Below are 18246 nucleotides of genomic sequence, written 5' to 3' on the forward strand. Positions count from 1 at the left end.
GGAAGTGGTCTGGTTCCCAGAGTCTTTCCACAGTTCTCTAGTTCTCTTGGGACCTCCAGTACTTAGGTGTACACCTAACCCCAGTTGCATTAGGTGTCTATCCTCTTCACTACCCAGAAACTTCTCAGGGTCTGGAACCTATTTTAGCTGTTTTGCCTTCTCTGGTGCATATTCTCAAGGTTGACATATAGGAAAAATTTTAAAATGTGACCAGTGAATTTGTAAGTATACTTTAAGTGCATCATGTAATTAATTCAAATGGATCATAATAATCTGAAAATCCTGTAAAATTAAAAGTCCTCTCTCAAGTTCATAGCACTTGGCTTATAGCTTTCTTATGGCACCAATAATACTCAGCTCTCAGTCATAGTGGCTACGTGCTTGCCTCACCCTTCAGTAGTATCTACTCCCTGAGGAATGTTTCTGATCTGTGTAACCCTCAGAGGTCCCACAGAAAGCTGCGGACATAGTAGGCCTTCAGTCAATGGAAATGAGCCACTAAATGAATAGGGATTGGCACTTTATAATTTACCACTGATAAATGACTCCTACCCAGAAATAAATAAGCCTAGATTTTATCAGAGCTATTTAGAACTATATCAGTAAAGATAAGTTGATATGTTGCTTTTAACAAAACACCTTTTTTGTAAGAAAACTGTTTTTGTTTTTCAGAAATCCTCCACCTACTTTACTTCATCCGGAAAAATGGTGTGAAGAATTCAACCACTTCATTTCACAGTGAGTATTTCTTCCACGAAAAATTGTTCATCCAGCAAGGCCTTGGACAGTGATTGGAGAAATCCAAGCTATAGAACTGATTGGCGCTAGATGTTGCTATGCCTTCTAGTGCATCATGACGCAGAATTTGTTCTGCTAAATGATAGACGGTGCTTCTGCGGATTTCAAAATTACGGAATTCCATTTGACTCTTGGTTATAATCAGATCTCCTGATCATATGTGTCACGTTTTCTGACTACTCTGTCCTGGGGAAAATATTGCCAAAGGGTCTTATTTAATAAGAGAGGGGACTCCCTATAAACATCTGACACCCACACTTGAGCCAGGGAAGAGACAGAGGGTGGCAGCCTTCAGTAGAGATTTTGCAGCTTGGAATTTAGGCTTTGCTTTAGGATCTGTGGTCTAGGAGCAGGGCTCCAGCTTCCAAGATGATTGAGAGGCAAAGTGAGATCTTAGGACTGAGGCACCAAGGTGAGAAGCCCCAGCCAGGGCTCAGAGTGTAGAGAACAAGATGAAAACCCAGTTGATGGGTAATGTACCTGGTGGGAACTGTATTACCAGGAACTAGGCAGTATTGCATGGGACTAAGACAGGAGCAGAACCAACAGTAGCATCAATAGGGTGGGGACTGAGTGCTGTCCCCTGACAGAGAAACCACACTAGCCCTGAATCTGGGGAAGGTGCTCAGTGTTGGAGGGGTCTATGTAAAGGGGCCTGGTGAACTCTGGGGGGCAGGAATCTAGACAAGGCAACTATAAGCTGTAGTGGTGCCCACAGCATCTAGTGTATCAAACAAGGGGTTCAAGGGTCATGGAAGGAGAAAAGACGTGGCCAAAATAGCTGGTAAACAGGAAGAAGGAAAGGGTCAACACAGATTTCTCTAACTTATGCCTATGTGCAGACTTAGCTTCCACAAAGACAGTGCAAGGAAGCAAGCTGGGTCTGCTGATCGCCTTACTTAAGCACAGTACAATCCCTTGTTCATAGTTCCAAAACCCAAAGAGCTCTGAAATTGGAAGTTTTTTTGTCTTTGAGTCATTTAGCTGCAAGCCCTGACCTTATGTGAACTAATTTGGTGGCAACACATGACCTAAACTGAAGTGAGGCTATTTATAGCCATCATTTGTCCTACTCAGTGTGAATATTCATGTGAATTGCTGCACATATATTAATGTGTTTGATTACAGTGTGCTGCCCCAGATCCTGCTGGGGATGTTATATAACATACAGTAAATGCACTGATTTACTTTTCTACAATTTGATAAAATTCTGAATTCTAAAACAAATTTGGCCCCAAGGGTTTTGTATAAAGAGCTGTGATCCTGTATTTCATTTTCATTTCAAATACAGCATAATTCAAGGTCCCTGAAATTGTCCAGTCAATCCCTGCTAGCTTCTTGCTATCATCCTCAGAAGGGAGGAGGGGTAAAGAGCTCCAAGAATTCCACAACTCTAAGGATGGCTGTGTGGGAATGGGACCATGACGTTCAGGGCCGGGGATGGAGGACATTTTCTTGTCCCTCTGGTCCCCACTCTGATATTTTTGCAGTGACTGCAGAATGCAAACGCAGCCACAAGTCAAGGGTGGTGATAGTGGGCAGTGTTGCGAGGAACAACAGATACAGCAGGAGGGATGATGCTCTCAGAGCAGCAGAGGAAGAGCCACTTCCTGATGTTTGGAAGCCAGACGAAGAGGTGGAAGGCACTGGAGAGCTGCAGACATCCTGGTGGCTGGAAACACATTTCAGATGACCCCAGAGAGAGAAATCCAGGGGTTAGGGTTCTCGTGATCTTGCTGGCAAAAGCTGACTCCAGAGTTCTCCTTTTCCTTCCATTGCTTCACACAGATGTCCTTACTGACCTTCTCAAAGCTGTTGACCTAGAGAACCACATCACATACTCACAAATGCACTTTCCTATACCAAACACTAAATGCCTCTAAAATGTGACTGGACTTACTCAACAAAGTTTTGGCTTCAAGAGTATGTTAGTGTTCTTTAAGTAAGCACAATATTGCATGGATAGAAGTGGGAATAAAGGTATGTAATTGTTGATAGGGTTGTGGCTTTCAGGATTAAATATAGTATAGAAAGCCTCCTCTACTATTGATTTTTCTTTATGGCAGATCCCATTATATTCCCATTTAAATCTGGTTAAGTTTTCCCCAACTCTGAGAATTCTATATGTGCTCATTCTGAGTTGCTTTAGACTTAGAAAAATGTTGGTACTAGAATGGAGAACTCAACACAGAAAACAATGCCTTTAGTATGCATACATCAGCTACAGAGCAAAAGTATCTTATTGAAATGGCAGAGGAGAGAGAGTCTCAAAAGGTTCTAATGAACCAGTGAAGGTAAAGAGAAATTAAGTGATAGTGTGCTTTATTACTAATTTAAGATATGGAAAAATGTCATCAGTATTCTCTTTATTTAATGACTTGTCCTTACTGGTTTTGTTAGTGAAAATATTATATGTTATAGGTGTTCATAGATTCTTTCCTGACTTCAGTCCCTCAATTCTATTTTCCCCATAATGTCTGAGATTTTTTAACCATGGATTTTCCTTTTATAAAATTTTTAGGAATATTACTGCCAAGATTAGGAACTAATTATTGTATTTTATATCTTTAGGTAGAAAACTATTTACTATTCCAAAATATTACCCTTTGGTTATTAGGAACCAGCCTACCAAATGCGATTTTAATTTTCTATTTCATTCTATTTATTAAAATCTCTAATTAAATGTAAACAAAGATACTGGGTTAGAAATGTCTATTTAAAGAGAGAGCCTTACCTGACTCATCTTGGGAAGGAAAAGGGAAAACTATGAAGGATTAAGACCTTCAGATCATAAACTTTTCATTATTACTGAAACTGAGGTGGGAAGAGGGTTATCTGGTAAATTTTTTTAGCCTGAATTATCTAAATAATTTCTTCAATTACCATTGTGGATGGAGCCACAGTGCCTTGATCTAAAGTAAACTAAACTAGTTCTTTCTAAAGAGTAAATAGGACTAGAAAAATTTAACAGTTTTAAAATATTTAATACCTGGTTCTCATGTAACAGCTGAACCATATCAGCGTCATTCAATAATTTAAATCTTTCTTGGTCCATGATGGTCACCATTCACCAAAGGACCTCATGGCTTCTCATTGTTGCTGCAGGGATCTGAAGGAATTGGTCAGGCTGCAGCCCAGTGATCACAGCTATGTAGACAGGGGACTCTGTGTGTGTGTGTGTGTGTGTGTGTGTGTGTGTGTGTATGTGTGTGTGTGTGAGAGAGAGAGAGAGAGAGAGAGAGAGAGAGAGAGAGAGCAAGTCAATAAGTGCAGGGGTGGGAGCAGAGGCAAGCTATAAGTGCCAGGACATAGCTTAGTGTTTTTAGATGTGTTTCCAGCATTCTTCTTAATTTGGAGACAGTAGAAGAGATTTTAAATTCTGAAATCCTATTAGTAAATCTATTTTGAGGGTTAAAAAAAAGAAAGGAAACATCAGCCTGTTTGGTTTTGAACTTCTGGTCGTTAGTGATAATTGACTCAATTATGTGTGTTAGCTAAGCATTTGTCAAAGCATGACTCCTGACAGCTTAGTTATGATAAATTAAACATGATGCTCACATAAATTCTGCACTGCTTTTTATCCAGATGCTAGGACCCTGCCTGATGTTTTTTGTCACCTTTGTAATGTGTGGTTGGCTTTGTAGTGATTTCATTATCAGCCCTTTACCCTTTGGCTAAAGCTATTTGCATAACAAGGTTATCTGGTTGAAGTCCCAGACAGATTTCTGTTTTGTCTGGAAGCTCCATTCAGAAGTAGCCTTTTGATAAGATGACAATAATTTTCTTTACCAGGTTCTCTTTGGTTCTAAAGGACGTCACTTCTCTTTTTAGTTCAAACCAATGTCAGGTCTCTGGACTAATCTACAAAAATTTTTTACCAACCTTTGGTCAAAAGGTATCTGTGAGCTGTGCTTTTTCATTTTGCCTCTGAAACTTTTGGGGTTTTATTAGAAATTAGATTTAGGACTTCATCATCAATGGCTTTTGAGCTGATTAGTGAGACAATAAAGATGGATTTCTCTTAGTCAAGGGCAAATCCACCAAAAGTACTCTGACTATTCAGCTTCAGACTCATTGATGACTTGAACCACATGACTGCCCACGCACACCTCTTACACCTCTTTCCAGGGCTGGCTGCCTTGAGTAGCTAAGCGTGCAGGTGTGTCTGTTTCCCAGAGTGAGCATCGTGGTCATGCCTGCCATGTAGTTATGAAATGTTGAGGCAACCTTTCCTATCCCTGCAAATGACATTCAAATGGCTATAAGCAGTTGCACTGGATGTAAACAAGGTGAGATCACTCTGAGCTATAAAACTACTAAAGAAAATGGGCATTTACATAAATTTATTCCTTAAAAATTGAAACTCAGACCTGGAACATCTGCTTTTCTCTATGCCTGAATGTTTGTAAAGGTAACCATTTTGGAATGGTTAATTTCTTGACATTGATTGTACTCTCTTCAAGGCAACAATTCTCAGCCCTTCGCCATTCTCCATTTTGCATTTCAAGGCAGCTTAATTCCACATGGCTTTATAGTATCAGTGAACAGCACTCTTGGAATGATAAATATCTTAACTCAGAGACTGATAAGGTTCCACAAATATTCTTGGCTTTTTAAGTCCTGATGGATTCTCAGGTGGCTATGCACAGGGTTAATACCGCCTAAGTAGAAGGATACAATAACCTTTATTTATATTACTTCACGAATTGATAATTTTAATTAAAATGAACAGTGGTATCTCTGGTGACAGACTCTTTGCATTTTAGATTTATTTAGCCAATGATTAGCATTATGGTTTCTTGAATTAATTAGCATCTCTTGAGCTATAGGGAATTAGTGAATTAATAAAAACTGATGGAGAAGTTAAAAAAATTCTAATTTAAAAAACTCCTAATTCTCCTGTCCTCTCTAAACATATGGATCAATATATTTATAAATGCAACCCAACTTCTTTCTCATTTTGAAAAACTGAGATTTTTTTTTCCCCTTCATGAGAAAAATAAAGCTGTGTGTTTCAAGGTTATATCTCCCTGAAGAGCATCTAATTTTGATTACCTAATAGATCATCTAAAAACACCAAGGGCCCGATTCAATCGCACTTATGCTCCACCTGTAAACTCAGCTGATAAAATCTGCTTTTCTCATGGTATAAACCTTAGTGTGGCTTGAAGTTTGAAACACAGTATAATATCTGCACATACCTGAAATATACTGTTGTCCTGGGAACTGTGGCAATGAGGAGCTCAGCCTAATCCAGAATAAGCAAATGGCACAGTAAAGTAGGTGCCCCAGACTCCTGTCAGCATATTCTGTTTATTTCCCAACAAACGCATTTAGAACTTGTAAGAGATAAAGTCTGTAGCATATGTCATAGATTTCATAGTAGTGCTTGTGGCACATTATGTTAAGTGACTTTTATTTTAATTTTTTAATTTTTTGGAGTATAGTTTCTTTGTAATGTTGTGTTAGTTTCTGCTGTACAGCAAAGTGATTCAGTTATATATATATATCATATATAGCTCTTACTCATGCCAGTGATTCAGTTTTATATATATATATATATGAAAAAGTATATATACTCTTTCTTAGATTCCCTTCCCAGTTAGGTCACCACAGAGCACTGAGTAGAGGTCCCATGCTATACAGTATGTTCTCATCAATTGTCCATTTTATGTAAGGTAGTGTATATATATCAATTTCAGTCTCCAAATTCATCCCACCCCTTACCTTCTCTCTTGGCAGCCATAAATTTGTTTTCTACATCTATGACTCTATTTCTGCTTTGCGAATAAGTTCATCTGTGCTATTTTTCTAGATCCACATATAAGTGATACTATGAAATATTTGTCTTTCTCTTTCTGACTTACTTCACTCTATATGACAATCTCTAGGTCATACATGTTGCTGCAAATGGCATTATTTCATTCCTTTTTGTGGCTGAGTATGTATATGTGTGTGTTTAAACCCCCCCTCCCCCTTCCTACACACACACTACATCTCTCTTATCCATTCCCCTGCTGATGGATATTCAGGTTGTTTCCATGTCCTGGCTATTGTAAATAGTGCCACAGTGAACATCCAGGTACATGCATCCTTTCAAATTATGGCTTTCTTCAGATATATGTCTAGGTGTGGGATTGCTGGATCATATGATAGCTCTATTTTTAGTTTCTTAAGGAACCTCCATACTATTCTCCATAGTGATTATACTAATTTGCATTCCTACCAACAGTGTAAGAGGATTCCCTTTTGTCCATGCTGTCTCCAGCATTTATTGTTTGTAGATTTTTTTGATGTTAGATGACTTTTAGATAAGGTTAGTCTGAATGTACCATCTATACCATTTATTCAAAAAAAGAAAACACATGCTTGAGTTTCATAACGTACATCAAAAAGAATCTGCAGTTGAAATAGACAAGTGATAGTCGGCAGTGAGCTGTGTGCATGGGCTAGGGGTGGAGAGATGGTGGCGTAGCTCACACATCTGTCCATGTCCTGCCAGTCTCAGCCCTTCCCCAAGTGTAGCTGGGCTCACCATCAAGAAGAGGCAGCCATGGGAGAGCAGTGTGTGCTATCCAGCACTGTCACTTAGTAGCTCTGTAACCCTGGGGAAAGTGTTTAACCTCTCTGATCCTTGGTAGTCAGTTGTCAAATTGGGGCTGAGAATACCTGTCTCAGATGGTTACTGTAAGGATGACATTATATAATGTATATGTAGAACTTGGCAGATAATTATAATAGTAACTAACATATATAGCTCTTACTCATGCTAGGCTCTGTTCCCTACACGTCATCAGTTCAGTCAGCGCAGTCAATCAGTCATGTCTGACTCTTTGCAATCCCATGGACTGTAGCACACCAGGCCTCCCATCCCGGAGTTTACTCAAACTCATGTCCATTGAGTTGGTAATGCCATTCAGCCATTGCATCCTCTGTCGTCCCCTTCTCTCCTGCCTTCAATCTTTCCCCCCATCAGGGTCTTTTCCAACGCGTCAGTTCTACGCTTCAGGTGGCCAAAGTATTGGAGTTTCAGCTCCAGCATCAGTTCTTCCAATGAATATTCTGGACTGATTTCCTTTAGGATGGACTAGTTGGATCTCCTTGCAGTGCAAGGGACTCTCAAGAGTCTTCTCCAACACCACAGTTCAAAAGCATCAATTCTTCGCAGTGCTCAGCTTTCTTTATAGTCCAGCTCTCACATCCATACATAACTATTGGAAAAACCATAGCTTTGACTAGACAGAACTTTGTTGGTAAAATAATGTCTCTGCTTTTTGATATGCTGTCTAGATTGGTCATAACTTTTCTTCCAAGGAGCAAGCATCTTTTAATTTCATGGCTGCAGTCACCATCTGTAGTGATTCTGGAGCCCCCCAAAATAAAGTCTCTCACTGTTTCCACTGTTTCCCCAACTATTTGCCAAGAAGTGACGGGACCAGATTCTATGATCTTAGTTTTCTGAATGTTGAGCTTTAAGCCAATTTTTTCCGCTCTCCTCTTTCACTTTCATCAAGAGAATCTTTAGTTCTTCTTCATTTTCCACCATAAGGGTGGAATCATCTGCATATCTGAGGTTATTGATATTTCTCCCTGCAGTCTTGATTCCAGCTTGTGCTTCATCTGGCCCAGCGTTTCTCATGATGTACTCTGCATATAAGTTAAATAAGCAGGGTGACAATATACAGCCTTGACATACTTCTTTCTCTATTTGGAACCAGTCTGTTGTTCCATGTCCAGTTCTAACTGTTGCTTCCTGACTGCATACAGATTCCTCAAGAGGCAGGTCAGGTGGTCTGGTATTCCCATCTTTTTAAGAATTTTCCAGAACTTTTTGTGGCTCACACAATCAAATGCTTTGGCATAGTCAATAAAACAGAAGTAGATATTTTTCTGGAACATTCTTGCTTTTTTGATGATCCAACGGATGGTGGTAATTTGATCTCTGGTTCCTAAACCCAGCTTGAACATCTGGAAGTTCATGGGTTCATGTACTATTGAAGCCTGGCTTGGAGAATTTTGAGCATTACTTTGCTAATGTGTGAGATGAATGCGATTGTGCTGTAGTTTGAGCATTCTTTGGCATTGCCTTTCTTTGGGATTGAAATGAAAACTAAGCTTTTTCAGTCTGTGGCCACTGCTGACTTTTCCAAATTCGCTGGCATATTGAGTGCAGCACTTTCACAGCATCAGCTTTCAGGATTTGAAATAGCTCAACTGGAATTCCATCACCTCCATCAGCTTTGTTCATAGTGGTGCTTCCTAAGGCCCACTCGACTTCACATTCCAGGATGTCTGGCTCTAGGTTGTGATCACACCATTGTGATTATCTGGGTCATGAAGATCTTTTTTGTACAGTTCTTCTGTGTATTCTTGCCACCTCTTCTTAATATCTTCTGCTTCTGTTAGGTCCATACCTTTTCTGTCCTTTATTGTGCTCATCTTTGCATGAAATGTTCCCTTGTTATCTCTAATTTTCTTGAAGAGATCTCTAGACTTTCCCATTCTATTGTTTTCCTCTATTTCTTTGCATTGATCACAGAGGAAAGCTTTTTATCTCTCCTTGCTATTCTTTGGAACTCTGCATTCAAATGGGTATATCTTTCCTTTTATCCTTTGCCTTTTGCTTCTCTTCTTTTCACAGCTATTTGTAAGGCCTCCTCAGACAACCATTTGCCTTTTTGCATTTCTTTTTCTTGGGGATGGTCTTGATCATTGCCTTCTGTACAATGTCATGAACCTCCGTCCATAGTTCTTCAGGCACTCTATCAGATCTAATCCCTTGAATCTATTTGTCACTTCCACTATATAATCATAAGGGATTTGATTCAGACTTAAATTGAAGAAAGTAGGGAAAACCACTAGACCATTCAGATATGACCTACACGTCATATACTTTGCTTAATCCTCACAGTCCTGTAAAGTAGTTCTAATATTATCCCTATTTAATAGAAAGTGAGGTCAAAAGAGGCCATGTCCCAAGACCACAGCTGTTAAGGAGTGGAGCTGGGATTTCAACCCCAAGAAGACTTGCTTCATATGCGTTTGTGCCCAGCCAACAGTGGCTATTATTTTTATGTTTTGTAATTGGCCATATCACCTTTCTGAAACTGCCTTTTGAAAGCGTCACTGGCTCCCTCCTTTTCCCTGCCATCGTGGGATGTGTGGTTGATTCTGTTCTTCTCACAAGACTTTCAGGATCAAGTAATTCCTGGCCAAGAAACAAAAGCAGAACTGTCCAATCCCCCAGTGGAGCCTAATAGGAAAACTGGTCTTAAAATCAGGTACAACTCTCAGAGGAGACAGTGGAGAAGAACCGAGCTGGGTCTGTATGCACTTTCACACACTTCTTACCGCGTCAAGATGAAAACATCACTGCTGTCTGAAGCGTTGGACATTTTGTGAGCAGGGGGGTGGGATATTATTTTTCTTTTTGTTTCTTTGCCTCTGTACTAGTAGGTTCAGTAATAAATGTGTGAAACCTCTAGTTTAGGGAAAAAGAAAGTGTCAATGATCTCCTCATTTTTGACACCTCTGGAATTTGTTGTCCAACTTCTGTTTATTTAGATTTCAGCTCGCCGACTTCCACAGCTCAGGACACACGCACACACACACACACACACACACACACACACACACACACTCACTCCTCAGCACCCTTCTCAAGGGTACAGCCCCTTCAAGCTCAGCCTGAGGGAACCAGCCCCAGCAGGAATCACAGTGCTTGAAGCACAGACAACCCTAGCTCCCCCCACATGGCAGGGCATACCTTGTACAGGCTGAGCACTTCTGTCTCTGCTGGAGCTGGCCATGCGTTTCTACACAAGTAGGGAGCAGTGGGACAGGAAATTGCTGCTAGGACTCTGGAAGGCAGAACCCACCGTGTGTGGCACCTATCTGTGAAGTGAAGTGAAAGTTGCTCAGTCATGTCTGACTCTTTGCCACCCCATGAACTATACAGTTCTTGGAATTCTCCAGGACTGAATACTGGAATAGGTAGACTTTCCCTCCTCCAGGAGATCTTCCCAACCCAGGGATTAAAGCCAGGTCTCCTGCATTGCAGACAGATTCTTTACCAGCTGAGCCGCAAGGGAAGCCCAAGAATACTGGAGTGGGTAGCCTATCCCTTCTCCAGCAGATCTTCCCAACCCAGGACTCAAACCAGGGTCTCCTGCATTTCAGGCAGATTCTTCACCAACTGAGCTATCAGGGAAGCCATCAGTTCAGTTCAGTCGCTCAGTCGTGTCCGACTCTTTGCGACCCCATGAATCGCAGCACGCCAGGCCTCCCTGTCCATCACCATTTCCTGGAGTTCACTCAGACTCACGTCCATCGGGTCCGTGATGCCATCCAGCCATCTCATCCTCTGTCGTCCCCTTTTCCTTCTGCCCCCAATCCCTCCCAGCATCAGAGTCTTTTCCAATGAGTCAACTCTTTGCATGAGGTGGCCAAAGTATTGGAATTTCAGCTTCAGCATCATTCCTTCCAAAGAAATCCCAGGGCTGATCTCCTTCAGAATGGACTGGTTGGATCTCCTTGCAGTCCAAAGGACTCTCAAGAGTCTTCTCCAACACCACAGTTCAAAAGCATCAATTCTTCGGCACTCAGCCTTCTTCACAGTCCAACTCTCATATCCATATATGACTACTGGAAAAACCATAGCCTTGACTAGACGGACCTTTGTTGGCAAAGTAATGTCTCTGCTTTTGAATATGCTGTCTAGGTTGGTCATAACTTTTCTTCCAAGGAATACGCGTCTTTTAATTTCATGGCTGCAGTCACCATCTGCAGTCATTTTGGAGCCCCCCCAAAATAAAGTCTAACACTGTTTCCACTGTTTCCCATCTATTTCCCATGGAGTGATGGGACCAGATGCCATGATCTTCGTTTTCTGAATGTTGAGCTTTAAGACACTGTTTCACTCTCCTCTTTCACTTTCATCAATAGGCTCTTTGGCTCCTCTTCACTTTCTGCCATAAGGGTGGTGTCATCTGCATATCTGAGGTTATTGATATTTCTCCCGGCAATCTTGATTCCAGCTTGTGCTTCTTTCGGCCATGAGAGGAGACAAGTGCTACAGAAAGGGAAGAGTTAAACGTGATGTCACTATTTTCAGCATGGGGAAGGGTCTTTTTAGAGAATATATGTTGGAGAGATTAAGAGCATAGTGTCTGAAATCAGGTTGTAGTTTAGCACTGCCACTGAGGTTTTTCCCTTGAACAGGTTACCTAACCTCTCTGAGCCTCAGTTTCCTTATCTATAAAATGTGAGTTCTAGTTAGTACTTAACCACTTGACATTAAGACTGCTGTGAAAGAAAATCCCAAATAACAGTGGCTTAAATAAGGTAGATTTTTATTTCTTTTCACATAAAATAAGCTGGGAGTTAAACCTTGCATGTACTGCTGGTCTGGCAGGGCACGTGGCACCCACCCAGACTCCTGCCCTCGTGCTGCCCATTAAGTGTTGTTTCCATTCCCAAGGCACCTCATGGACCAAGATGGCTGCTGTAGCTCCAACATTTATGGCCAGATGGAAGGAGATAAAAATGAAAGTTCCCTTTCTTGAAGAAGATTTTCTGGCAAATCCATACAATATATTGTTAACTGCAATTTATCACTTAGCCACATCTAGCTACAAAGGAAGATAAATGCAGTCCTTGAACAGGGCAGCCACAGGCTTAGGTTGGTGCCAGGGTGCTATCCTTATGGCACATGAAGAGAATGTAGACAGGTAGTAATCTACAATCATGTTCCTCATGGAGTGTTGAAAGAAGTGCGGTACAGACTGAAAGTTCAGCAAATGTAAGTGGTCACGAGGAATTTTGTAACCTACGACAATGATGCCAAGAGATGAGGGAGTCAGGAAGTAGATCCAGGCAGTGGATTTTGAGGAAAGCCAATCATGACCCCCACCAAGGCTGACCTGTGGGCTGGGAGAGATGAGATTGTAAGGACAAGATGGGAATATGGAGTGGCCTGGTTGACACCCTTCCTGGGTCTTCTCCCAAGGGCTATGATGGTCTTCCAGTTGGATGCTAAGCCCCAGATTCTTGCCTGCTTGCTCCTCCATTCTCAGGCCACTGTAGTTTCCACTGTGAAGTTTCCATTGGCTGTGGTGAAAAAAACACATCTGGGTTGGGATCAGTAAGAATTTTAATTAGAAATGGAAATGAAGGCTCATGTCATAGTACTACATTCTTCCAGTCTACTGCTAATTTCTGGCAGGGTTAAAAATAGCAGATATCACCCTTTGAGGGTGATGAGGAAAGGGCTTGTTTTTGTTGTTGTTGTTTGTTTGTTTTTAAGTGGATTCAAAATTTATAACAGTGATTTTAAATACAATAAGTCATCATAAATCCTTTTGGTCTTTCATCTCCTTCTAGGTATGTGTGTAACTTCTGGTGACCCCTCAATATTTTTATTTGAAGTTTGATCAAGTGTGTGATATAGCTATCATACTAGGTTAATGGGTGGGGGGAAATATTACATAATTGATTTTTTTATGTGAAGGTCTGTTGATTGGCTTTTTGAAAGAATAATTTTATTTAAAGTGCTCTATATTTTAGTGAATAGTGAGAATTCTTGCTTTCAATGGAGGCCCAAAACTTAAACTCTTAGACTCAGGTGGTCTTCCTCACATAGGTACAGAAAACCTGGCTTTGATCATCCCATGATATGGGTTGAATTGTGCCCGTAAAATTTCATATGTTGAAGTCCCAACCTTCCATATCCCAGAATGTGACCTTATTTGGAAATAGGGACATTGCACCTGTAATTAGTTGAGATGAAATCATACTAGAGTAGGGTGGATACCTAATTTGGTGTAACTAGTAAAATTCCCTGGTGGCTCAGATGGTAAAGAATCTGCCTGCAATGTGGGAGACCTGGGTCCCATCCCAGGGTCGGGAAGATCCCCTGGAGGAGGGCATGGCAACCCACTCCAGTAGTCTTGCCTGGAGAATTCCATGGACAGAGGAGCCTGGTGGGCTACAGTGCATGGGTCACAAAGAGTGACCTTTATAAAAAGGGGGAATTTGGATGCAGACACAGCCAGAGAATGCCATGTGAAGATTGGAGCTCTGCTGCCACAAGCCAAGCAACCACCAGAAGCTACAAAAGAGGTTTGAGTAGATCCCTCTCGAGCACCTTCAGAGGCAACATGGCTCTACCTATCTTAAATCTTGATCTCAGGCTTCTAGGCTCCAGAACTGAGAGAGAATAAATATCAGTTTATGGTACTTTGTTACGGCAGCCCTAGGAAACCAATATAGCCCATGACTTGGTGGTTGAAAGTCAAGCGAAAGTGTTAGTCACTCAGTCATGTCCAACTCTTTGTGACCCCACGGACTGTAGCCCACCAGCCTCCTCTGTCCATGGAATTCTCCAGGCAAGAATACTGAAATGGGTTGCCATGCCCTCCTCCAGGGTGTCTTCCTGACCCAGGGATGGAACCCAGGTCTCCTGCATTGCAGGTAGATTCTTTACCATCTGAGCCACCAGGGAAGCTTGGCTTTGTGGTTCCATGTCTTCAAGTCGTTTGATCTCTCCAGGCCTCTGCTTCCTAAGTTGTGGGTGAGGATAGCAGTGTCTACCCGTTTACCAGTGAGGATAATGTAGAATCCTTTAGTACACACCTCAGCACAAACTCAAGTATTAGTATTACACCACAGAGTCGTAGTGTATTTTCTTTCTTTACTTTCCTTCCGCCCTGTTTTCCCCTTTCCTTTTTTTTTTTTTTAAATGTCTCAAATGTGAAGGGTTTGTGTTAAATTCCTCTTCCCAAGCCTATTGACCAATAGTAAAAGAGGGAAGCTTTTGTACTTGTCAATGATTTGCTGGCCTTTATTGAGAACTTCAAGAACCAAATGTACTTTTTTCCTCTAAGATTTCATGGTCACACATGCTTCTCTGAGAGGAACAACTTACGATAGAAAGAGATGACCTATTGGTGTCATCTTGCATCCCAGCACTAATCACCAGATCGCCTTTCTAGAATGCGGTGTTAGAAGGCTTCAGAGGCCACATCCAGGATAGTGGATCATGATCACTCAGTGATATTTGCTGTGAGCCTGAACTGGATAACTTGTACCACTGTAGATCAGGGTCTCTGCCATGTGAAACTCTTTGTTCTTGGCAAAACTCATTCCACCAAGGAAAGCAAAGAAAGTTTACCCTCAACTAAATAAGATGTAGTGTAAAAGATACTTGAGAGTTAAAATAAAATTAGTTGAGCAAATTTTGAATTGTGTGTGTGAGAAGTACAGACATCGATCATGAGGAATTATTTGAAGCTTGCCATGTGTTGCAGTGAAGTGGGTGTTACACGTGCTGTTTCCGTGACTCCTCACTGCTGCCGTGTGAGGCAGGTCACTGCTCAGATCCAGGGCTGAGTGCCTTAGGGATTCAGTGACCAGCCTGTGCTCTCGCAGCCGGACCTACTAGAAACTGGGAGAACTAAAACTCAAACCCAGGTCTGCATCGTAGTACAGTCTCTGTTCTGAGTCTCATGATGCTGCAGTGTGTATGTGTGTTTAATTGATGTGAAATTCACACAACATAATATTAACCACTTTAAAGTGAATAATTCAGTGGCATTCGGTACATACACAATGTTGTGCAACCACCACTTACACCTAGTTCCAAAACATTTAAATTATTACAAAGGAAGCCCTATACCCACTAAGAAGTTACTCTCTATTTCCTCCTCTCCTCTAGTCCCTGGCTGATACTAATCTACTTTCTGCCCCTGCTTTCTTGATGAATTTACCTAGTCTGGATATTTCATGTAGATGAAATCATACTATGGGTGACCTTTTGTGTGTTTTTGAGATTCATTCATGTTGTAGCATATATCAGTATTTCATTACTTTTTTATGGCTGAATGATACTGTATGTGTGTTTTTGAGGCAGAATGTCAACAGCCACCCCCACACACACACCTTTTTCCATGTGGACATATGAAGAGGACCCATGTCTGGCTGCTCAGATTTCTCCTGTACTTTTCCTGTCAAGGGAAAGTATTGGCACAGTCCATACCCGGTGCCAAGGGTGACCAGACTGTTGAAATACCTGTCAAAATCACTCTTCTTCTTCCCCTGTACCCATATAAGTTAGGAGTGTTTAGACATGGTCTTCTGTCCACCTTCATGTCCAGGGCCAAAGCACCCAGAGCCTCTAGAGGTGGGAGCACTAACTACAGTATAGGATATGTGGTTTCCCCTATCTCCTCCCAACTTAGGCTGGTAGTTTTGCTATCTGGCTTCTTTTGGGTGCCCAGAATATTCCATCATACACGTCTCTGGTTTTCCTAGGTGATGACTCAGCTTTGTGCTATAATAGGGCAAGAGCTTCCATGTTACTCTCCTTGCTTCTACAACTGCAGTCATTGAAAACCATCCCTCATAAGTCAGCATGATCTTTCTGAAACCCCATACTGCTCAAGTCATGCCCTCCTCACAATCATCCTGTGGCTTTCCATTACTGAAAGAATACACCAAGGCTCTTCAGTACACTAAGCCATTCAGAATAGACTCTGTCTATGCAATAGGATTTTCTCTTCCATATTCTTTGCATTTTCTAGCAAAGTTGAATAAGTGGGGCATCCCCTGCCTCCTTAACTTGAGTTAGGTCCCCTTTTCATCATGCTTTCATGTCAGCATGGTACCTTTGACAGACCTTCATAATAAGGAAGGGAGAGCAGCAGGTCAATCCATTCTGAAATTATTGGTTTGTGTATCTATCTCCCCACTCACATTTTGAGTACCTTGGGAGAAGAGGATGTCTTTCTGTTTTGTATCCTCAATATCTGGCTCAGTTTGTAGCACATGGCAGGAATTCATAAACATCAGTTCCTTCTGAAGAACCAAGAACCCTAGAGAGGAGGTGCTATCTTCAAAATTATACACAGCATATGATGGACCTGGTTAGAAGTTGGATGTTATGACTCATAATCTTTGAGCAGTCTCTTCTAGCCAAAAATATAACATTAGGAAGATTATGAGAGGTGTAAAAGGTAGTCAGATTCACTCTTCTAACATACATATGGGCTTCCCTGGTGGCTCGGTGGTAAAGAATCCACCTGCAATGCAGGAAACATGGTCTGGATCCCTGAGTCAGAAAGATTCCCTGGAGAAGGAAATGACAACCCACTCCAGTATTCTCGCTGGAAAATCCCATGGACAGAGGAGCCTGGTGGGCTACAGTCCATAGCGTCGCAATGAGTTGGACATGACTGAATGACTAAACGGCAACAAACAACATACATATACTTTCCCAGAGCAAAAATAAAATTGCAACAGTCAAAAACATGATAGGATTGGTAAAAGTGAATGATGACAACTACATAGTTGCCTGTGGATTATTTTTTGTTTGTTTTGGTTGCTTTGAATATATGGAAATAACATCAAAACAAATCCCTTCCCCAGCACTCTTAGTGGTTATTACCCTCCAACAACTTCTGCCCGCTCCTCTCCATTTCGCCTATTCTCTTTCCCCTGACCCCAGGCCACTGCTGCTATTCCCACCATCACATCCTTCATCACTTGGTTCAGAAGTCCAGGAAAGGTTGAAGAGGAGCCATTTCTGAACCCAGGATTAAGAGAAAAAGCTATGTTCTCATAGCACATGACGTTTCAGGACCACGGTCAGTGACATGACATTCTACAGAGCTGGCAATTTCCTTTCTTTTTTGTTATTTTAAACTGACATATGGGCTTCCTAGGTGGTACAGTGGTAAAGAATCTGCCTGCTAGTATTGCAGGAGATGCAAGACACTTGGGTTCAATTCCTGGTATGGGAGGATCCCCTGAAGTAGGAAATGGCAACCCTCTCCAGTATTGCCTGGAAAATGCCATGGACAGAGGAGCTTGGCAGGCTACAGTCCATAGGGTCACAAAGAGTTGGACATGACAGAGCACCACCACTGCCATATAGTTGATTTACAGTGTTATATTGGTTTCAGGTATACAACCTCGTGATTCAGTTTTTTATAGACTGTACTTCATTTAAAATTATTACAAAATAATGGCTATGTTTCCCGTGCTGTACAATATGTCCTTGTTGGTTATTTATTTTATACATGAAAGTTTGTATTTCTTACTTCCACACCCCTATCTGCCACCTTCCCCCTTTCCTCTTCCCACTGGTAACCTCTACTTTGTTCTCTGTATCTGTGAATCTGTTTCCTTTTAATATACAGACATTTGTTTTTTTTAATTAGATTTCACATGTAAGTGATAACATAGAGTGTTTGTCTTTCCCAGTCTGACTTGTTTCACTAAGCATAATACCCCCTAGATCCATCCACACTCTTGCAAAAGGCAGAATTTAATTACTTTTTATGGCTTAGTAATATTTCATTGTATATCTATATACACCACATCTTCTTCATCCACACATCAGTTGATAGGCATGGAGGTTGCTTTCTTGTATTAGCTACTGTAAATTATACT

The 18246-nt window shown here is 41.4% G+C and overlaps 1 protein-coding gene and 1 pseudogene across 1 annotated transcript in view; both read left to right on the top strand.

The window, feature by feature from the left end:
- The window catches only part of MYO3B (myosin IIIB), a 454205-nt gene that overhangs the window by 142250 nt on the left and 293709 nt on the right, over positions 1-18246 (top strand). The window contains 1 exon segment of the mRNA XM_018066782.1: positions 673-738. Coding sequence (XP_017922271.1) covers positions 673-738 — 66 coding nt within the window.
- Positions 9980-10200, top strand: LOC102179610 (annotated as a pseudogene).

Source organism: Capra hircus, chromosome 2 (assembly GCF_001704415.2).
Source record: "Capra hircus breed San Clemente chromosome 2, ASM170441v1, whole genome shotgun sequence".
NCBI lineage: Eukaryota > Metazoa > Chordata > Mammalia > Artiodactyla > Bovidae > Capra > Capra hircus.